We start from the raw sequence: 22,709 nt of genomic DNA, 5'->3' as shown, positions 1-22,709 counted from the left end.
GCTATTTACAAGACAATGTTTTAGTTAAAAGCATTTTCCTTCTTAAGAGGTTAAATACCTTTGTGTACAAGATGGTGTCTCCTGTTTGTCATGCCTGAGATGCCTCATTCCCAAGAAAGCCCTGGGTAGGTCATTAGGATTTCTTGAAATGGCTTGATGTGCATGGGGTGCGGATGGGGCTATAGGAGAGTGTCAGCAAGAGGGAAGAGAAAGAATAAACAGTGGTTATTTATCAAAAGTACTGAGCACCTGCAGCTTCCCTGCACCTTCACTGGGAACTTACGGGATACGTGTCCATTGTGAAAAGTGTCTAAATAGGGACTTAAGAAACGAGTTTTGGGAAACGGGTTTGGAAGAATTAGATTTGTGGGGGGTTGTAACTTTGCAGGCCTGCAAGTGATCTGACTCGTGACTGACAACCTGAAAAGCTTTCTCTGTAAAAATAGTGTCGGACTGGATGGCAGCAGGCAGATCAATTAGGTGTTTTATAGTGAATATTTGCAGATGAAAGAAAATCACACTCTTGCCATGCAAAAAGAAAGGGTAAGTCTGATAATATGTGTAATGCTTGAGTGTTCAAGATGCCTTTTTTTGGGAGAAGCTGTGATTGAGGATGGCTGGCTCTTGTAGGAAAGTGGCTTTATATAGTTCCAGTTTTGCCAGGTTAAAGTTATGTTCACACAAGTACAAGTGAAGGCACGGTGGAAAGTGTACCTCACAGAGCAGGTGCCATGGAGTGCACTCCAGTGGTTTCTGGACATAGAAATCCCTGCGCATCTGCAGTAAGATCACCAAAAAAGAGGCTATAGCTTCTTAATCAGATGAATTTGTGAGGAAACACGCAGCTGCCTTCATTAGTGCTCCTGCTTCTGCTGCTGGAATATCTCTTTCAGTGTGGCTGGAAATGTATTTTTCTTCTTTATTTACTATGCTGATAAGAGCTTAGGGAATGCATTTATCTAAATTTGTGAAAGGAGACAGGATGGAGAAATATTTGTTGGTAAAACATACTACTTGGCAGTGTTGCGTTACAAACATTAATAGGCGCTGTTTGACTAAGTGAATTTACAAACCTATTTTTGAAAATCATTTACTCCCTGACTGTGATACCACCTTCAGAAGTGGTCTGTTTTTTTCTCTTTTAAACAGATGGTTAAATATTTGCTAACGCGGTTCAGTTTTATCGCAGCTCTTTCGGTGTTTATCTTCCCTCTCCGGAGCAGTTAAGTGGGAGATAACGGGAATCCCATCCAGTTCCTTCAGTTGCTGCAGTATCGGCAGAGCTGCACTTGAACAGGAGGGGTGGGTGGGCCAAACTAAAGGAAATTTAGATGTATATTTGCTGTTCTTGCAGAGAATCAGACTATGGTAATGCACATGGGTTTCTGAAAACGTAGGGAGCGTGCATAGTGCTCGTCTTGGCGTGACCTTGTCGTGTCCATAAACCGTAGCAGGTATTTAGGAAATTGCTCTCTTGAACATTTTACTTCATGAATGTGGCCAAGTTCATCATGAAAAGGTGGGTTTTGGAATAGTTTGTGTTGCTGGGTTGCAATCCTCCTTCCAGTTTTTACATCTTTACACCCAAGAGCGCGTCTGCTTAGTCTTTTTCAAGCAGTAGTTGAAATAACTGGAATAACTTCCCAGAAGAAACTGGTTAACTGAATCATCAGCTGCTTTTCCTGTTGAATTTATTCATGAAATCGTCGTTTTCCAGCAGTCTGTTTAGATGCAGTGGGAAGTATGTAAAGTATGAGTGAAAATCTTGCCTCACAATCAAGAAAACATGCCTAGATGTGAATTTCAAAGGAAGTGATGAATTTTCAATGAAGTTATGTAATTCCATTTGCATACTAAAATGAGCTTTAAATTTGTATGGGTGGAAAGGGAGGGAAATAAATGAGTCTAAAAACAATGAGAACCCCTTGGTAGCTGCTCAAGTGTCGTTTTTATCTGCAGCTCCCTCATTTTTCCCTAAACTGAAACTGTACAAAAGACGTTGATTTACACTGTAAATTCAGGCCGAACAAAATCCAATTGGAACTCACTTGAGTGCTGTTTTGATGTAAGATTCAAAGCCCCTGCAAATTTATTTTATCTTCTACACTTGCTGATCTCCTGCTTGTAAATCCTGTTGAAGGAGAATAAAAATGAGCGTGGCCCGATGGGAATTTAATGTCTGAAGTTCAAAGCGGTTTGCACATCAGAGCCGACGTCAATCAAGTGAACATCTTGCAAGCAAGGCAGGGAGCGCGTTTCTCCATGGGGAGGAGATCAAAGTGGGAGTCGCGGCTCTGTTTGCTCCCTCGGGATGCAGCTTCGATCGGTTGTTCATTAAAGTGAATCCAGAAGGAAAAGCTTTTTTGGAGAGAGGCAGGGAAGGGAATGAGGTGAGGGGGCCTGTCTTGAAACTGAATTTCAGCCAATGTCTTTTGCTCTCATTTAAGTAAGAAAAAAAGCTAATCACATCTAAGAACAGGTTTTGTTGTTTTTTTATTGTTATTTTGGACTTCCCAAGTGTTGGTGTGATGACATTTTGGGCTGAATCTCCAGGGAGACCTCAGTCGGACATCGTTGATATTGTCCACCTTGTTCATTAGTCGTGCTGCCAACAAAAGTGGGAGACAGTGGGAAAAATTAAGTCTTCTTTGTGCAGAGAAAGGGTGGTGATCAATGCTTTACTGCAAATCTTAAATTATTAATGTTTTTGATTTTTTTTTTTTTTTTTAACTTCTTCCAAAGCAAGTGGTGGGAACATTTGTACAGTTTGAAACTTGCGTGGGAAATGTGCAAGGTGTAAATACATAATAGTAAAAGTAAAACCAGCAATTACAGCCAAGAACATAAGCATTTAGCGTAAATGCCACATGGCAGTGTTGAAGCTTTAGCTTTTATTGTTGAATATTGGCGAATAGCTTAATAGTGCATTCGGAATTGAAATAACTTAGAGGCACCCAAAAGAAGCAGATGGAAAATTTTCCACTGTAATTAGAATGATCACAAATGTTGTAATATAAATTTGCCACAGTGCTGCCTTTGCCCATTTTCTGGTATTGTTGTTTTTGATCATATTCATTTGCGATGGGAGCTGGTCTTGTCTCGAGGTCCTTATATTGTGGAACCAGTCACGCTTTAAAAATACACTCCATTGCAAGGTGTCAAAAGTCAGTTTTAAGGCAAACTGCTCTTGAAGAGCGATCTGCAGTAGGTATCCCACATAGCCCAGTCTGGAGATGACAGGTCTGTCTGAGGGCTGGTCTTTAATTTATGGGGTTTAAAACAATTCTTCTTCTGCATATTGTATTTATATCTCTTTCCCATTAACTGTATTCTCTTTTTGCTACTTGTGTGCTGTAGCAAAAGGAGGAGGACTGACTGGGCTGCAGGAATTTCTTTCTTTCCTTTCCCAGCTCTACTGCAAATGATTTAGGCACCTATGTCTTCATTTGCCTGATGGGTAACATAATACTTGCTTGCTGAGAAAAGCCGAGGTGCTTTGTTGATTTTTGCATTTGAAGTCCTTTGACATGCTCCAGTAAAAAGAGCGATGTGAATGGGGCGTTTATGGCAGAAACACTGATCCCTGTGGCAATCAGTTGGGGCTGCAGGAGCACTCGTGGTGGGTAAGAATAATAACTTTATTTTTGCCTTTATGGAAGGCATGCCAGAATTGGGCCTGGTGTTCTTCTGCCCGAAACGCCCTGTTAATATCTGTCATGACCAAGAGACCTGACATTCAGCTTGGCAGCTTTGTGTGTATGAAGAAGTGACGTAGCAATGCACTCAACATTTTGAATCAAGATACATAAAACCTTTCCGCTGGGTAATTTAAAGTGAGTAGTTTGGGCAGTGCGAGAACTGCGTGTCAGGGTGCACGTCTCACTTTGGGTAAGTATGAGCGATGACTTTCGGCATAAAATAAAATTGAGAGGAATATTCCATATGATTTTGAATTAAACCCCAGCATTGACTGCCTGTGTTCTGAGACATGAATAATGTCAGTTGCTAACAAGGTATCCTGTTGCCATCACTAATAGATTGTGATGGGAGCACTGGGACAATTAGCTAACATCCTGAAAAGTCGTTATCTTTTCCTAAGAGTTTGTTCTTGAGTATTCCTCGGAAATATTTCTTTAGCGTGGAGATGCTTAATTCGTAGCTGCTAGCTCTTCTCCATCTGGTTTTGCTCAAAGATAAACATGCTTTTTGTGAAACGCAACCTTTATCAATCAATCTTAGTCTTAAGATTCTTTAGCCAACAAAAAAATCAACAACATTTTTGCTTGGTTGGTAGGAGCTGTAGTTTTTTGAGGCAGTTACATTTTAATGGGGATAGGGAAAGCCACAGTCTTGATCCGAGATCTGCGTTCCTGCAAAGCGTCGAGTCTTTTCCTCAGTGGAGACGACTTTGGGGAGTTTTCAGAGCAGGTTGCCAATGATTCCAAGCAGCAGCTCCCAGCAGAGTGGCTGAGCCCACGTAGAGCTCCACATGGTCATGGCTTGGCCGCTTTTGGGTCTGCCATAGCATCTCTACTTCGTCTTCCAACCTGATGGGTTGGGCTCTGAGCAAGAGGAGAAGAGGCCGTTCTGTCTGCCTGTCCATCCGTTTTTCTCTCTCTCTTCCTTGCCACGAAGAATGTGAATGATGCAGAAGATCATCAAAAGCTCTTGGTCCCATGCCAAGTCTGGAATCAAACCAGCAGCTCTGACGGAGCACTGATGATGATGCTGTTCTGGATAAAATGCCAAAGCACCAACATCTGCATCCAGTGAGGAACCCCAGGACCTTGTACAGAGCAAGGAGTTGTGTTGCCTGTTCTTGTTCCCACTGTAGTTTTCATTTTGCTCATCACTGAGGGGGTTTGGATGTGTTGAGAACCTGCCACAATTAAAGATATTTCTTCGGTGACAACCAAATTCACAATTACATGAGTTAGGTGGGGATGGAGGAGAGCGAGTGGAGTTATACGTATGTATTTACATACGGTCACCCAACTGTGTCAAAAGACTGAGGTATGTAAAATATTTGTAAAGAGGTAAGAGAAAGGATTTGTGTACAGACTGCTCTGGGACTCCTGGATGCAAAAACTTGCACTATCCAGGTACCTTTGCAAATCTACTATAAAAATGCAACTTAAAAATGTATTTTTCCCCCAGTATTTATAGATCTATATTAAAAACAATGAACAAAATTGATAAAGCTATGTTTAAACTGCATTTATTCTACGTAATTTTAAAGAGTTTGCAGGGCAGTTAATTATTTCCCATATATACATGACTCCTTTTTTTTCTTCCTGAAGTCTATGTTTGAGAAGGGATCAAAAAAATGCTGCTGCCTTAGTAACTCTGTTGCCTGGTAGTCTCATCTTTAAGAATAAGACAGTTAAAGATGTGTGTATTCTTTATGGATATAGATAAAACTAATTTTAAAGCATGCCAGTTTAAGGAGACGTTGTTTTCATTGATATTTCTACGTGGCATTGAAGATATTTAGTAATCAATAATGATCACTTTTTACGTATTAAAAAAAATAGTTTTATTAGAGCTTCTTCAAATGGAGCCTTTAGTCTGAGCTCCAGCTCTGTAAAATGAGACTTCTTGTGACTCTGCAGGAATCATAACACTTAGTCTGATGTTAAGACTAAAGAAGTCAGTGTCTGAGGTTTTGTTATGCATTTGTATAAAAGACTGTTTTACTTACTTGTGATTCAGAAAATCATTAAGGAGTTTAATAGTAAGTTCTCAGGAAATGACACCTAAACTCCCCCCAGGAGAATTTGTCTGGTTTTGTAACACTAAAATTTCCGAAAGTGGATCCAGTCTCCTGCAGAGGTGGTGATCCTGAGCCTGCTAACAAATATTTTGCTTTTTCTTAGTTCTTTTTCACTGTGTCCCGCCTGTGAAGATCCCATAACCTGAGAGATGGAGGCTCTCAGCAAATTATGGTTGGACTCCATGATCTTTTCCAACCAAAATGATTCTGTGCGAAATCCTGCACCTGTCTGACTCAGGGTAGCTACAGCTCCCTGTAGAATGAAATTATTTTGAATTGGGCTGAAAGAAAATATATTGGATTAGGAGAGTTTTGGTTTGCTTAAGAAACTTGCTTCCTGTAGTCAGAACTGGAGATTTCCTTGTGGTAACCAGTTCCATGTGTCTGTGGGTTTTGTTTCTGCTAATTGTTGTTTTAAGAGGATGATTTGGAAGCACATTGTTTATTGTCTGTTTGTGTCTACAAACCCCAGCCCTACCAGCAAACGCACTGGAGTGACACAACCAGAAAACTGGTCTCTTCCCATTCTTAGTGGGCACCACATCTGAAGTAGTTGCACTTTGCTGGATTGCAATTTCTCAATTAAAATCCTCAACCAGAACAACTGTTGCATGCAATATTTCAGGCCTCCGCTGTGTGATAGCGTATATTTGTGTACGAATACGTATGTGTATGCAAAAATGTAACAGCAGTTTAAGCAATTAAGTGCAGTTGACAGTAAGAAACTAAATTAAGAATATATAATATACATGTGCGTTGAGGTAAATGGAAAGCATTCAAATGGCACTGGGTGAGTGATGTACAGATATAAGCCAGTGATTGATGCACCATTAATATTAAGTTGCTTGGTGTCTTTTGATGTATCTTGTTTGTGTAATTTGCTGTTTTAGCCTTGACAGTGTTGAACAAACCCCTTCTGTGCCCAGTTTCTCTCCAAGACTTGTTTCCCATCAGTTTTAGTGCCAGAAAGGCTGGTTAAGGCTTTTCACCCAGAATGGGATGTTATGCAGACCTCACTTGCAGTTTTCTGTCATTTCTTAGGAATAGGATTGATGATAGAAAAATTCTTTGATAGGAAGTAAAGAGTTGGTTTTTTTTAAGTACTAGAATAGTCATGCCGTAAGTCGAATGTCATCAAAATGTTCAAAGTCAGAAAAACATTAGCAAAAACTGACCTACGTGATACAAATCTGCATTTGAGTCCTTGAAAGCTTCAGAAGTGTTTTAAGTTATTTGTATCCCTTTAAAACTGCTTTTATTTAAATTTTGTTAACGCATTGGTTTCATTATATAGTCATTAGAACTATGCACTAGAATATTTTTTTTTTTGCATTAGAACTATGAATGTAATTGATTTATTTAACCTAACCAAAATGTAACATAACTTCAGACTGTCAAGTTCCTTTCGCTCTTTGGAATGTTAATCCTCAAGTTTTGGTACAGAAAACAGGTTTACAATTGCTCTATTAGATCTTTTTCCATAGACATAAAGCTTATCCCCCCTAGTTTTGGGTGTCACAATGTTGCCCAGACCCTTAAAATATGTATAATGAGTTTCCAAAATAATTATTTTCCATTGAACCTTCAAAAAGATGCATTTCCAAATGCTGTGCAGATTTAATAGACGATGTTAGATTGCTAATTCTGTTGTTGTCATTTCAGATTTGATGGAAATTTTAACACCAACGTTTCTAGGACTATTAGCTGCGATAGACTGTCTACCACTGTCAATAGCAGAGCCTTCAATCCTGGACGTGACTTAAATTCTGGTAAGTAGTACAGTTTTGGTTTTTTTCCTCTGTTGTAGGGGTTTTTTTTCCATCAGACTTTAACATTTCCTTGGCATAGAGAATTACCATTGATTGCCATAGCAACACGCTTTTATTTCTCCTTGAAACTGTCACACTGTTCTTAATTTGAGATTTCATGATTGAAAGATGATACCTAAAGTAATGCCCTCAGTCTAAGTACTTTACAGAAATGTCATGAAGACTTTATTTCAGCCTACCATGGATAATTTTGTTGTGGTTTATGCACTTTATATTTCTTTTTTTTTCTCCCAAGACACTTTCCTTGCTCGTGCTGTCTGCTTTGCCGTCAGTCGTGGCAGCGCTGAAGGGGCCGCGTAAAGAAGTTTCTCTGATCTTCCTAGCCGAGTTCAGCTAATGTGAGGCTGTGTTTGCAGCGATAGGCAGAAACTACAAAGTATAAGGACATCCTAAAATATTTCCTTTCTTTGCCTCGTCAGGGCATTTCCATCTTGACAGTCAGTGCATTTGCTTGACACACTTAAGGAGCTGGAAATACGCTCAGAACCAAAATACACAGGACTTATCCCTCAAAAATTCAGCTTTTGATCCTCCAGTGCAGCAAGGTTTTCTCTTTTTGCATCCTGGTCAACTTGAATTAATACATGGATTTCAGGGTTTTTAGTCATAGTTTTGTCCAACTGTTCCATCTTTTCAACTTTTTTTGATGCCTTAGTGCTCTACATTAGAGAACCGTGTAGGTTTTGGCTGTGAATTTCATTTAGCATAAATTTTGGATTTTGTTGTGTGGTTTTGGTTTGGTGTTTGTTTTTTGTTTGTTTGTATTTTGACAAGTGGTGCAGACTTGAGAGAGTGTGGGGTTTTATTTTAATTCTCATGTCTTTTGGAATAAAATAGTTGACTGAATACGGGGCAGACCCCATATTCCACCTTCACCATGCACCAAGCATTTGCAGATCTTGCGACAAATAAGATGAAAGAACCTCAAATTTTTGTCTAGCCTCTCTTACTGTGTCCCTTCTTACAGCTTTGCACTGTGTCTGCTTAATTGCTGTCTTAATGGAATCTAAAAAGACAAAGTAAAAAGCAAAAGGAACGGTCCCCGTAGGTTCCTTTCCATCGCATTTCTGGTACCACATCTTGAACGCAGGTGCTGCCCAGACCAGCTGATTTCCTGACGTGCGTCCCATCATTGTAATTTGTGTTGTTTTCCATCCTCAAGATAGTCTTTGTTCACTTATTCTGATTTTTCTGGGTTTTGTTTTACTCATAAACTCTCTCTTTATTAAAACAAACAAACACAAAAAAAATGAGCAAACAACTTATTTGTATTCAACTCATGTTTAAAATCACACGTGGTTGTTGATTAATCAAAATAATTTTTGAAAGCAAGTTGTCATGCACTGTTATAAAAGCAAAGCATTGAATGAATGACTTAATGTTTTTTATTGAGTAAAAAACCCATTCTACTGCAGAAGATGGATGTAAAAAACAGTATTAAAGAAATATTCCTTCTTCTTAAGCAGTGGAAAACATATAAGCTGTAGTTTCCCTTAAACATTTTTTAAATTTCTGGTTTAAATTCTCGCAGATACAAAGCGAGTGCGTGTTCAAGCCTCTTGCTGCCCTGGCTCGCCAGTGAGACTTGAGCGTCTCCTCTTCCCTCCGGCTTGAAAGCTGCCTAATGAAAGGAGCATCTTCAAACACGGGCACTGGCACGAAAGGGCAGCGGAGGAGAAGAGGGAATTGGAGTGACTGTGAGAACAGGGAGCTGCTCAGCATTTATTGACAGCAGACGCTCCTCCAGCTTTCTGTCTGCAGCTCTCAGAAACACAGCCTTGGGGGGAGGTTTGTTATTAGGGAGAAAATGCCTGGGAGAGAGAAATAATAGAATGGAAGGACTGGATTGATGCAGAACAATGAGGTGGAAACTGGTTTATTTAAGAAACAAAAGCTGATAGTCAGCAAACACCTCATGAAATGAGAAATTGGGTTTTCTGTAGGGGAGCTGCAAGGAGCAGCCTTAGTCCAAGTAACAAGTGATAGGACAAGAGGAAACGGCCTCAAGTTGCACCAGGGGAGGTTTAGATTGGATATTAGGAAAAAATTCTTCCCAGAAAGGACTGTCGGGCATTGGAACAGGCTGCCCAGGGCAGTGGTGGAGTCACCATCCCTGGAGGGGTTTAAAAGGCATTTAGACGAGGTTCTAAGGGCCATGGGTTAGTGCTAGAGTTATATAAGGGCTGTACTTGGTGACCCTGAGGGTCTCTTCTAACTGAAAAGATGCTGTGATTCTAGGATTCTATCCTGAACTCCTTATGTGAAGGTGTTGGAAAGTCTATGAGTTGACAGTTCCCACCTCCCCTTCCCTGGTACTCAGCTGAGAACATCTGAACCGCGTGAGCTCCACCAGCCTGGCCCCAGGACAGGACACAGCTGTGGCTTCAGGAGGGGTTGAGGCCAAAATAATGCTGACGGGGAGCCGGGCATTGCCCACGTCCAAAGCAGCATCCATCTATTGCTGTGGAAATATTTGGATTTTGGAATAAACTGGCTGTGGGAAGGCTCAGGGGCAGGAGGTTGGTGTTTGTTTTGCGGATGGAGGGTATTGTGTTGGTGCTATCTGGAGCACTTGCTTATGTAGTCGTGGGCATGACCGTTTGTGCCAAAAAGGCGGCCTCTGCCCAAACGAATTTGTGGTTTAAGACAATAGTTGGCATGAGACGAGCTGGGGATATAAACAGAGTTTTGGTCAGGACAGAGTGCCGGCAGTGCCCCTGCAGTTTACAGCTCTCCAAATGGCTGTAGGGTTACAAATAGTTTTTTTAAAAAACTTCCTTGTCATCTGTCTCTCAAAACTCTTTTTTTTTTTTTTTTTCTTATTTCTGCAGTGACCTAGTTCTGTGAAACTGCTCACCTTAGGAGATACACGTAGGACACGACACTTTGCGAAAGAGCTGGTTTTGAATAAATCTATGTGTGTGTATTCATCACTCTAAATTAAAACCACCTTTCCAAGAGGATAAACATCAAACAAGAAAAAAGCGTACCTAATCTCATGTTTTTCTTACTTCTTTTGTAAGTGTCCTCACGTAGAGCTCGTGAGGAAGATCTGTTGCATTTTAGATTCAGACTCTTACCTCAGACTGAATTATTTTTCTGCCCTAAAAACCTGAGAGTTGTTGGTACATCTGAGTGTTTTGATGGGGTTTTTCCTGTCCTGCCTTACTCGTTTAGACTCAAAGGCAGGATGGGAAGCCACGGCTTCCCAAAAATCATGTTGCACCACCTTTCCCACTGGATGCAACGTGATGGAAGGACCTGGAGAGCATCAGCCTCCCTGGGACAGGGTTTGAAATCCCTCTGCTCCTCCAGCCCAGAAGCTGCTTCTTTGGTTCAGCCACAGTTCCAAAACCAGCCTGGCCTGTCCATCAACCACGTTGTCTTCAAAAAGGGCCTGATCAATTCATTCTTAATGCAAAACAAAATTCCTGTAAGTGTCTCTATTTTCCTGCATAAATTTTGCAGTTTAAATAATGCAGCCTATAAAAAGCTCTCAGCAAAGCCTAAATTTAAACTAGACTACATTCAGCCTCCATCTCAATTCTTTGAATGTTAATCTTGGCCCGTGCAGTGTAAGAAAGTGGGGTTGGAGTGGTTAGTTGTAGGTGTTGGACGGGGATGGAATTTGCTCCTGAAACTTTCAAAAATAAACAATGCTTTTTATTTTTTCCAGTGTTTTATGCATTTTTATAATATAAAGAGAAAATAAACAGTAATCTTGGGGAAGGAAGAAGAAATAGATGTACTACTCTTTTCTCAGCCCTTAAGAAAATGGTTTGCTGGTTTTTGGTTGGCTTTTTTTTCATTGATACCGGGCGACTTTTTTTTAATGTCTTTAAAAGGTTTTGCTTCAGTTTTCCTTTTTGGATTACTTTTAGCCATTACAACAAAATAGGTAAGACTTTATTCTTTAGACAGAATCACACACTTCAGTTAGTTAGATTAAGAGATCTGTCCTCGCCTGCGTGAACAGCCCTTTATTTATTAGACAACAAAATCTTACCCAGAGCCAGTGCATTATATTATCAAGATTCCTTTTTTTTTTTTCCTTTTAATAAATAAGGAACCTCTAAATCTTTCTTATTTTCATCCTTCAAAGTGCCAAAATATCTGTTTCAAGTCAGGCAGCTTGAGCAGAAAGCTCCTCACCAGCAAAATATACAGAGATGGTACCAAGTTGCTCAGTAAATTTTGTCTCTGCCTGATGTGAGGTGTTGATTGTTTAAAATGTGGAGTGCCTTGGTCATGTTCCTTACATTGCTGTGCTTTAAACTGCTAGTTCGGCTAAGTTAAAGTAGTTGGGAGATATTTGAGCAGATGGGTTAATAGGTCCCCTTCAAATCCTTTTAATCAAGGAAGCTGGGTTCATTCCCTAAAATGAAACGTTTTTTTAGTTCTTTGCCCTTCAGAGTCAAAGGAGCTCCCAAGGAGCCAGCTGGGCTCCGGCCTGGCTCGTGCCATCAGTAGAATTTTAATTGGGTTCGAGCCACAGAGCCTTTTATTTCTGGAGAAAACACGTGAGCCAGAATGCAGTTGGACTCAGAAGATCCTGGATCAGATTTGTAGGTCTGGTGGGTGAGAGAATGGCTTTATTTGTAAAATAAACATGCTCACTTTTGGCTGTTGTTTCTGAGGGACACCGAGGTATCTTCATGATGATTATTTTTAACGGGGTACTTGTGAGAGAAGAACTGCAGTGTGCGTGTTGCACAGAAAATTCAACTTGGGGTTTTTTTGAGAGGGTGAGAACCATGAGGTCTGCAGCTCAATAAATGTAATGCTAAAGATGACTGTAAGAAGTGCTTTTATAATGAGCAATTATGTTCAGTAGTTCCTCTTTTTTTCCCACTGACTGTTTGTGCTGTTCTTTGAAGATTAATTAGTTAATGATTTGACTGTGCTTTGAAGATGTAAAGTGGTATCTAGAAGTGCTAAGTGTTATCATATCGCATTCCCTTTGAAGTTTTATAAACTCTGTCACATAGGGCATTCTTTCTAAAAGTCCTTTTTGCCTTGTGAGATACTTATAATTAGAGAGAACGATCATTTCAAACACTCTCATGTTACCACTTTCCAACTTTTTCTGTCTGCAGCAGAATTTGGGGTCACCGGAAGTGGAGGGGCCGGAGGTTTCGGGGTGACAAGGCGATGCCAGCTCACAGGCAGCTCCCAGGTGGCTGTTTGTGTCCCCAGTCTGTGTCTGGAATTAAGGGATTCCACTAAAATTTCGGCTTTTGTAAGACTTGGATTCTTGGCTTCCTCCAAGCACCATGATACTGAGGCTGGGTCTGTATTTAGTGGCGATGCTCATTTTAGAAAAGCAAAATCTTTACATGTACTCAGTAGTAGAAAGAACTTTGTAATTTATGTTAGAACAGGGAGATGGGGACCGTCTTACACTTACAAAAATGATTTGAACCTGACCAGAAAATGAGAAGTAAATTGCTTTTGAGTTAAAATAGGAAGCACAGATCTTGGCCAAGCATACGGATGCCTAGAAAGTGAGTACCAGTGCGATGCCCTGCACACATTTCTGCTGCCAAGGGTGGAATTTTGATGAGTTTGGCCTTTAGCTATAAGCTAGACAGACAACTTGCCTTACGGTATGTTTTTGTTGGTGTGTTCCGATTGTGTAACCTGTCCAGAGGCTGCTCTGCTGGAAGAAGGAGGTGAGAATAAAGTACAGGCGAGCGACTGGGGACGTGGGAAGTTTGGGGTAAGTGAGGTTTGGCTAAAGAAGAGCTGGGACTAAGAATCGAAGAAATATCTGCAGGGTGTTCTCACAGCTTTAGTGGATGGAAAATAAAATTGCACTTAAAGAGAAAAAGTATGTATTTTTCAGCCATGGCTTATCTGCTGTGGTCATAGGAAAAAGAAAAAAGTTTAAAAAAACCCCTAAAAAGTTAGGATAAAATTGGTAGTGTTTAGGGAGGGTGTTGTTGAGGTGACATATTAGCTGAAGGAAAACATGAGCACAGCTTTGTGCAAAGGAGGAAAAGGAGAGAGAGTCACCGAGGCTGTGAGGAGTGAGACTGAGGTACGAAACCAATGGTTTTGTGGGGAAAACAAACTTTTAAACATGGAAAATAAATACAAATCACGGCCTTGTGAGAATGAGAAGTTTAATATAGCCATGACTAAAAAGGAAATACTTTTAATTATGAGCTTCTTTAATGCTGTTGGTGAAATTGAACTGGACAAGTTATTTCATCTGGGCTTTACCCGAGTGCTCACTTGTCTGATTTGAAATCACATTTGTTTTTTTTTTCAAGTTCTGTAACCAACAACAAAAACTTAAATATGAGAAATAGAGCCTCTTTATACAGAGCAAAACAGCTTCTATGCTTCACCCCCAGAACTATGAAATCCCGGTGTCTAGACATAAAAAAAAAAGGATTTAAATGCTTGATATTCTCTTCTCTCTCCCTGCAAGGCAGCGCAGTCCTGTTCCCATGAAGCTGTAATTCAGATGTGCGTGGTTTGCGATGGCCTTATTTATGTTAAAGTGTAATTGTATTAGCGTTTTCTAAGTTTTTTGTATTACGGACAAATGGACGGTGATTTTCATATGCTGCTGAAAGACAGTCTTGTTTAAAAAAATTTTTTTTACATAATTATGATTTTTTTTTTTCTTCTGAGGTTTGGATGCTTTTAAAGGAATTTTTTCCAAGCTTTTCTTTGCAGCTTCATAAAGGTTTATCAAATACTGTCCTGGATTCCCACAGCCGTGGCCGTGCAAGGTGCTCCCACGTGGGAGCTGCCCCATCTCTGCCAAACCCTCCATGAGTTCAGAAATAAAACTGGGTTTTCCCAGGCAAGATTCTGGAGAGGAAAAGAGGATGGCCGCTTTGGAGGAGGGCGAGGAGAGGAACTTCTGCTAGTCCTGGCTAGAAAAGCTAGGAACTCTGTGTGGCTTATGTTTATTTTGGTTTTAATTACAACTTTTTATTACCTAACTTTTCCATGGTGCCTAAATTTGGCAATATTAAAATTTCACATGGTTTGGTGTCCTTGCTACACAGAAACCATTGTCTGTGACCCAAGAAACCTGCTCTTCGTACAGATCAGAAACGACACTGCTAAACTAGTATCATGTCAGGTTTAAAACCAAAACAAGGACTTGAGAGAAATTTAAAGGGAACTTGAGTGGAACAAAAAATATTCGGATATTTATTTAACTTTGTATTGCAAGATTATGGGTGGTTTCTTTGAAAGTGCAAAAATTCCTGAGAAAAAAAGATTCCCGTTCCCAAGAGCATCACCAGGTTGGTTTTATCTGTGCACAGGGGAGAGAGAGAAACAAGGTTTGGCATCTTTGGGGTTGGATTTGTGTTTTTTTGGAGAAGGATGAGAAAGTGAGTGGTGTGAGCAGAGTGTAGTTCTGGTCATTAATGCACTGGGAAAACCATTGTCAACCATTTCGTGTCTTGTTCTTTTCCTTAGTCTACTGAGGCACCAAATTCTTCGAAGCCACAATTGTGCAAAGCTGCATCTTTGTCTGGAGTCCAGCACAGTGCAACCAGGACTTCTGCTGGGGCTTCTAGGCACCGTGGAAATATAAAAAAAATGTGGCAAAAAGTGGGGGGAAAAAACGCCAAGACAGTGGTTTTTACAGGGTGGTTGTGCTGAGCTGAGTGTGGAGAGACCATCGCGGCTGCAGCCAGTTTGGGAAACTTGAGAAAGTGCTAAACTGTTGAGGATGTTGAACTTAAACGATACTCTATGTGGGTATTTTGTCATAGAATGCCTGGCTGAGGTTTGAAATGTGCCTTGTAGTGATTTCCAACCCAAATATTGGTGTATCAGATAGTGGCGGAGATTGGGGAGATGAAACTGGCCGATTTTCAGCGTCAGTCCTGGGGGAAATGCCAAAAGTAGATGCTCAGCACAAGGTAAAGCGCTGTAAATCAGAGCTGCCCTCTACCAGGGCTGCCCAGTTTGATAGTCAGTGAACATAAGAGGAGAAATGACAATTAAGTACTTATATTTATTTGGTTGGTTGGGTTTTTTTAAAATGTATTTTAAGCTCGGGTGAGTCAAACACGATTGTCCCCACCTGGGCTCTGAGTGCTCAAGATTTCTGTAATATCTGTTCGCTCTGGTTCAGCTTGGTGTATTAAATATCTTTAAGTTATTAGTACAGAGCGTCTCGGCCCTGGGGTAGCTGCATTACTTGGTTGCAAGTTTTGGTCCCGTTCTGTGTTTTTACAAATGTGCTCAGTTTTGTTAATATCACTGAGCTTTTGAAAGACTTTTATTGTTAGTGTTAAGTAGTGCTTCCTTGAAGATTATTTTAATAGGAAAGTAAGCATTTTTTAAAGAGAATTATTATGGCCTATAAACTACAGGAGGGTTTGAGTTCTATACCCTGTACTTGTTTTCTGAGCTTAGCTCCTGCTTGACCACACGACTCAGGAACGTGCCATTTATCTTTTTATTCTTCACTTTTTGTCCATGCAACGAGTTACTAATAATTACCTACCAGAGAGGGGACTTGGAGGAATGTTGTGATATATGCTAAGAGCTGTTATTATCATTCTTTCTGAATTTTCTGATCTTGAACACGGGAACGTGGTGGAGATGCTCACAGTGAGGTGGGTGGGACCAGCATGGAGCCACCACCCACCAGGTAGCGCTTGCAGAGCGTGACCACTGTGGAACCCTTTGAAGAAAGACACTATTTTTTTCCTGAAAAGTGGCTGTTTCTCCTAACAGGAGGGCCTCACAGCCTTGTAATTAAGGCACAGGGATAATGAGAAACATGGGGAAATTCTTGAGTCGCAGGAGTGGAAGCTGTACCCATCTACCCTCATGCAAACAGGAGGGCATGATGAACAAAAAGAAAGAGTCTCCCTTTTTTTTTTTTTTTTAAACCTTTTCAACTATTTCTATACTGTGAGTTTTTTCTTGACCCACATTTGTGTGTAGAACTGTTTTTTGCTAAATGTTCATGTAGACATTTTTAAGCAGATGTCAGCATGGGCAATATTAACAGATTGGGTTACAGAGCTGTAGGCAGCAAATTTATTTAATATTTTGGAGTTACATCAGTATAAAGAACACATGATTTTTTTTAACATTAGGGTTTTTTCTTTATGAAAACTACGTGGACAATGTGTTGTAAATGTATGTATGTATATGTACTGTATATAATTGCTTTAATCTCTTCCTTCTTTGCTCCTGCCTTGGCCTCTTGGGCCCCAGTTATACTTCAGAGATTCAGGAATTGTCATAATTTATTAAACAAAATCTATCAAGTCCAGTGTTAAGCTTCCAGGGCCTTTAACTGTTTGCAAATCAGATGTGAAGCTCTATCAGTCCTCAAATAGAGCTACTTGTAGTTGATGTTGCGACCCAAGTTATTCTTCTCCAGCCACCTATGAGACAATAAACCTACCTCCAAGCTTGACCTCCCTTTGTAACTCTACTTTTTCATTTTTCTCTCCAACCTTCAGTTCTTGCTGATAATCTGAAGTCTAATCCAGGAATTAAGTGGCAGTATTTCAGCTCGGAAGAAGGCATTTTCACCGTTTTCCCAGCCCACAAGTTCCGGTGCAAAGGCAGCTATGAACACCGCAGCAGGTACGATTTGTTTCCTTACGATTTAGTGGGCAAAGCACTAAAATTGGGTTCCACAAGCACTGATTTAATTACAGGATTATGCTTTGCCAAGACGACAACATTCACCGGTAACTTTTAATGGGGTCCCTTGGGTTTTCTTAGGTTTGTTTTTTAAAGTGCCAGTTTTCACTTCTAAGAAACTTTGATGTAAAATAAAATCATGTACAAGTTCCTTACCTCTCCCAAATCAAATAAGCTGTAAATAGCAGTAAGTTGTGAATTGTAGGTCAGCCTATAGGCAAAATTTGTCTTGTGTTTGGCTCATACTTGACCCCTGTTAATAAAGCAGGGAAGCTGTGTTGTGCGGGTTTGGATGTGGATTGCTTTGGGGAGAGGAGGAAGGTTGAGACACTGGCGAGGGCACAGGTAGGAGCATTTCTCCAATCTCCAGTTGAGGTTCCAGTGGCACATTGTGGATAATAGGGAAGCAACAGTAGTGGAAACTTTCTACTAAGAAAACTAGAAAAAAGGATCAAATGGTGACGTGGTTCTCCTGCCCGGGGGAATATTCCTATTCTGTAGGCATAGAGCAGTTGCAGTGCAGAACTTTTTCCGTGGCCTTTGCTGTCAATATTATGGGACTGATCAAGAGTCAAGGGTGGAATCTTCTGAGGAGGTGCAGTGGCTTTAGTATCTCTAGTCGCATATTAACTAATTGTACCAGTTAATTAATCTATGCAGAGGAACTATCAGCACATCCAGGTATGTTTCTACGTAGCCGAGTGTACAGAGACTAAAAAGTGTTTTGGTTACCTGTCCCTGTTGAGTAATCGAATGTTTACAGACATTATCTTCTATGTGTCATCAAAGCTTGAAATGTCTGTGCTTGATTAAATTTTCTGTGGTCTTGGAAAGGTGTGGCCTGAAGATGTGAGCACCAGGGGTACCCCAGGCTTGATCACAATTTTGACTCTAGAACCATTGATGATTTCACCCAAATTTCACTTAGTCTTGGTCACAGTTTCTCCGTAGCTAAATAAGGGATATCTTTTTGCTAGTATTTACTTCACAGCGTAGTTTGGATGGGTTAATCAGTTAATACTTAAGTGCTTTGAAGATCAAAGGCCCTATTTAAGTTCCAGGTATTAATACCAGTGTAGAGCTGCAGGCTGTTTTACAATTAAGAACTGATTTGTGCCAGTTGTTTATTGCAGTGCCTTGTCTAAAATCTTCTGTGTTTCCTTAATAAGATTACTCTGGCTGCCTTTGATACAGTAAAATTTAGATCCCAAAACTCAGACTTGATTCTAAACAACTTTGAGAGTCTTGTCTTTTTTTTAGTTCTTCCTCCATGCTGAAGCTCTTCCTAATTGGTTCCAGGTTGAAACCTTGGCATGAGAGCTTGCGAAACCTTTCACACGTCTCTCACAATATTGAACTGGATTTCTGCTTCACTGAAAATAGTTGTTTTTGATGTTAGCACAAAGAGACACATGGCAGCACCAAGAGACTTCACCAGAGTTAACGCAGATCGGCCCCGGGTTTTGAAACTGCGCAGTACCGAGGGGCTGTGGAGCATGATACTCATGAAATGCATCCCAAAGCACCAAGAGAAAACCCTTTCTTGGCCAGAAACCTTCCCTTGTTACCATAAACCGAACACTCTATGCTAACGCAACTCCGCGCAGCTGCACAGGTTTTTACTTGTCATGTACCAGCAAATACCCACTATTGCACTTGCACGTGTAAGGTTCCCGGCACCCAACATTTATCATGAGGCATTTCTCCCCTGTCAACACTTAATCAAAAATGTGATGTGAGCTGCTGCAATCCCAAATGCTGCTGTTGCGTCAGCAAAATTGTTTGTTCCTAGCTGAAAGTGGTTGGTGTGACAGAGGGAGTAGGATCTAACACCTGATTTTGGTTAAAAAAATCAGAAAGAGAGTGAAGGGTCTTTTCTGTGTGTTCAGATTCTCAGCTTGTCTTTCTTAGTAGAAGCTTTCATAAAGGCAAAAATTCCTGTAATATTTTCACTTGTAAACCTCTCAGTCGCAATTAGAATATACCTGATGAAGGTGGTTTGGGTTTTGTTCCCTTTCAGGCCTGTCTATGTTTCTACCGTTCGACCTCAGTCCAAGCACATTGTTGTCATTGTGGACCATGGGGCTTCAGTCACAGAGACGCAGCTCCAGATTGCCAAAGATGCAGCTCAGGTTATTCTGAGCTCCATCGATGAACACGATAAGGTAAGCTTTCTCCAGAGAGTATTTTTATTGGTTTCAACCATGCTCAGCGTTTTCAGTTTTCATCCAAAACAATGTTTTTAACTTGTGGTCCGTGAGCTCATAGAGATCTGTGGTCTGCCTCTAATGGGTGATGAAGACTTGAACTCACTTTTGGAAGCCTGTATTACTACAGAGAAAACATTTGGGGATCCATAGGCTGGAAAAAAGTGAAAACCACTGATCTAAGGCAAAATCTTGTTTCTGAATCATCTTTAAAGGCTCCTTTATCTTGGCAGAGACTTTAGGTGATGCTCAGCAGCATGATACAGTGTGCAATTAGGAGAACCATGAAAATCATTACTCATGAGAATCAAAATGATTTATTCTGCTGCTATACTGGGGTGAGCTGAAACATAATGTTTGCAAGATTCCCAGACAACCATGATATCAGCAAGGAAAGGATAAAGCAAAGGGCCAAGAAATCTGAATTGTATTTCTTGCTTTGCCACAGGTATTCTACTTGACAATGAGAAAGTTGCTTAACTGGTGATTTTTTAAATAGGGATGACAACCAGAGGCCTGTGAGCTGCTTCTCTAGGACCACAAACAGTCCCTGGTTTGGTCTTTCCTTTCAGTAATCCTGTTAGTAGGACACTGGTTGTTCTTTCTGCTTGTTTGGGTTTTGTTGTTGTTTGGTTTGTTGGTTTGTTCTTGTTTGTTTGTTTGTTTTTAATAGGAATAGAGTTTCAGTCAAATCAAGCGAAGAACAACGGATTATAAACTTTGCCTTAAGTCTTCTCATTAATAGTACAGGAAAAAAGCTTCAAACTTCTGTGCTTTTAGAAAGTTTTGATGCTGTAAAATAATGCTTATAGTTTAGCAGAATTAATAGTAATTTCATGTAAGTGTCAAAAGTATTTGTCTTAATATAGACCTATAATGAAGAAAATACATTTAAGACATTGGTCAGTAGTAGCTCAGTGGTTATGAAACCTGTTATACAGGTATATAATTTCTGCTTAATTCTATGACTGTCTTGCATCAGTCGTAATTTATAATAAAATATGCCACTCATTTAATAAGACTGGTATGTTATGTGTATATTAATGCAAGTGTTACCACTACATGCCATACTTATTTACAGGATAAAAATTGATGGTAGATTTGGCTCACTTTGGCTCACGCATTAAATCAACATAATGCTTTCCCTATGAAAAGTTCTTAGAGGTTGGGTTTTTTTCATTTTCTGCATGCACTCTACTTTTCTATAGGCACTCAAGGCTTTCCTGAAAATGCTCTCTCCTGGTTTTGTTTTCAGTTATCTGTGTATTAACTATTATATACGAGCAGAGCAAAGCTGACTTCATCTGAGAAAGAAATGGTGATTTCAAGAAAAAGAGATTTCAGTCTGAGTCTAATCCTTTTCAAATTGGGTGGATTTATGCCTCAAGCATTTATTTTTTAGCAATTGAATTTTAAATCCCTGGAATCTCTTCAGTTGGCTTATCATTGTGTTTTCTATATCAGTGCGTAAAGAATTATAAATGGCAAGGTAATCCAATATAGTTTCTTCTCTTTCAAGATCTCAGTGTTAACCGTGGCAGACACAGCAAGAACCTGCTCGCTGGATCAGTGCTATAAGACGTTTCTGTCTCCTGCCACTAGTGAGACAAAAAGGAAGATGTCCACCTTCGTTAGCAGTATCAAGTCATCTGACAGCCCCACGCAGCACGCCCTGGGATTTCAAAAGGCTTTCCAGTTGATCCGAAATACAAACAATGGCACCAGACTCCAAGGAAGTAAGTCCCTCGTTGTGCAATCCTGATTATTTCTGAGGCTTGCAAATGTTTTCTTACTTGAGATTCTCACTTTGACAGAGTGTAATGTCTTGAATATTAAAAAAAAAGCATATTATTTTATTAAGTAGCATTTACTTGATCTGGAATCAGCAAGAGCAGCTGTTGAATATGGCCATTGCCTTTTAATTTATTTCACTTGCTGACTTTCTTTTGAATGATAATATGGAATTGCGGGATTGGATTGCCTGATAGCTGACTTATTTCCCAAATGTGTGTGGAGAGGTGTCCTTTTAATGACAATTGCTGTTACTCCAGGTTATTGACTTATTGCCAAAACATAAATATGTGGGTAATTCACCCAACTGGAATCCTATGGAAGTGGCCCATGCTTTTCAGGGAAAAGGGGCTTTTGAGAATACCAATTTTGGGTGAAATTTTATGCAATGTGAGGTTAGCCTGGCTTGAATTGTCCTTCATCTTAGAATAACCTCCTAAATTTTGGTACATGGATTATGGGCTTTCTCCTTCCCATTCCCAAGGTCAGGGGTACCCATTCGCGTTGCTTCGTCCTGTGCCTGCTCCAACAGATGCAAATTCTTCACCAGCTCAGAACAGAAGAAAGTGAAAAAGAAAATCCCAGGGATGAAAGTGCTTTGCAAAGACTAAGATGTGCTCCTACTTCATGTGACTCCTTCAGTTTCTAAAATGATGCCTTTAATATTAAAGGTTCAGCCAACTTCTGAACTTTAGGCTATAGATGGAGTGAAGCTCTTATCTGACTGTACACTGCTCAGCTGAAAGATGGCTTGTCAAGGGCAGGTTTTTATCATCCTCTAGCAAAATGATGAAAATAAAACATCAAAACAAGAAAATCCAGCACTGCTGAATCTGGCTGGAATAAGGTGCATTAATCATCAGTAGTTATTCCAAGAACATCAGCTGTAGAGTCTTGCAGCAGCCTCCTATGGATCTTTTCTGTTTGGTACTGTTTGTGTAGTAGGATTAGAATGTTTTGTTGTTCTTCATTGATGTGAAAACACATACTTTTACTAGGTTTCATACCAAACAATTATTTTTAGGGCACAAGTACAGAAAGTTAAAAGGGAAATGCTTTGGATTTAGGTTTTCTCTAAGCGTTAAAGATTTTGAAGACCTAATGTGTATACAGCGAACTTCAGAATTCATAGGGCAAGATGCATTAGGTTTGAGAAGAGGATGTTTATAGAACATGCCTCATTTTCGTGTAAATAATCTTTTTATCTTTCTAAAAAAAGAAAAATAAGCCTAGAAAAAAATATTCATTTCACTGTTAATTTTCTAACATCCTGTTCCTGGAGAACAATGTGTGGGTGTGTCAGGGAAGTTTTTGAGATACAACCTCACTCCCGAATTCACATTTGAACTCTTTAGTTGAGGAGGAAATGACTGGTATGAGGTGGAAGAATTGTGCTGCTGAACACATTGGAATTTCCTGCCACTGAGTACCAACATTCCCTGAAAACACTCTGATTAAATACGT

The 22,709-nt window shown here is 40.1% G+C and overlaps 1 protein-coding gene across 1 annotated transcript in view; it reads left to right on the top strand.

Moving 5' to 3' along the window:
- Positions 1 to 22,709, top strand: part of CACHD1 (cache domain containing 1) — a 101,570-nt gene that overhangs the window by 47,442 nt on the left and 31,419 nt on the right. The window contains exons 4-7 of the mRNA XM_082052840.1: positions 7,436 to 7,542; positions 17,061 to 17,187; positions 19,268 to 19,412; positions 20,974 to 21,190. Coding sequence (XP_081908966.1) covers positions 7,436 to 7,542; positions 17,061 to 17,187; positions 19,268 to 19,412; positions 20,974 to 21,190 — 596 coding nt within the window. The remainder of the gene's footprint in view (positions 1 to 7,435; positions 7,543 to 17,060; positions 17,188 to 19,267; positions 19,413 to 20,973; positions 21,191 to 22,709) is intronic.

The sequence above is a fragment of the Streptopelia decaocto genome, assembly GCF_964273445.1.
Source record: "Streptopelia decaocto genome assembly, chromosome: 5".
In the NCBI taxonomy this organism is placed as follows: Eukaryota; Metazoa; Chordata; class Aves; order Columbiformes; family Columbidae; genus Streptopelia; species Streptopelia decaocto.
This window is presented reverse-complemented; position numbering and strand designations above follow the sequence as displayed.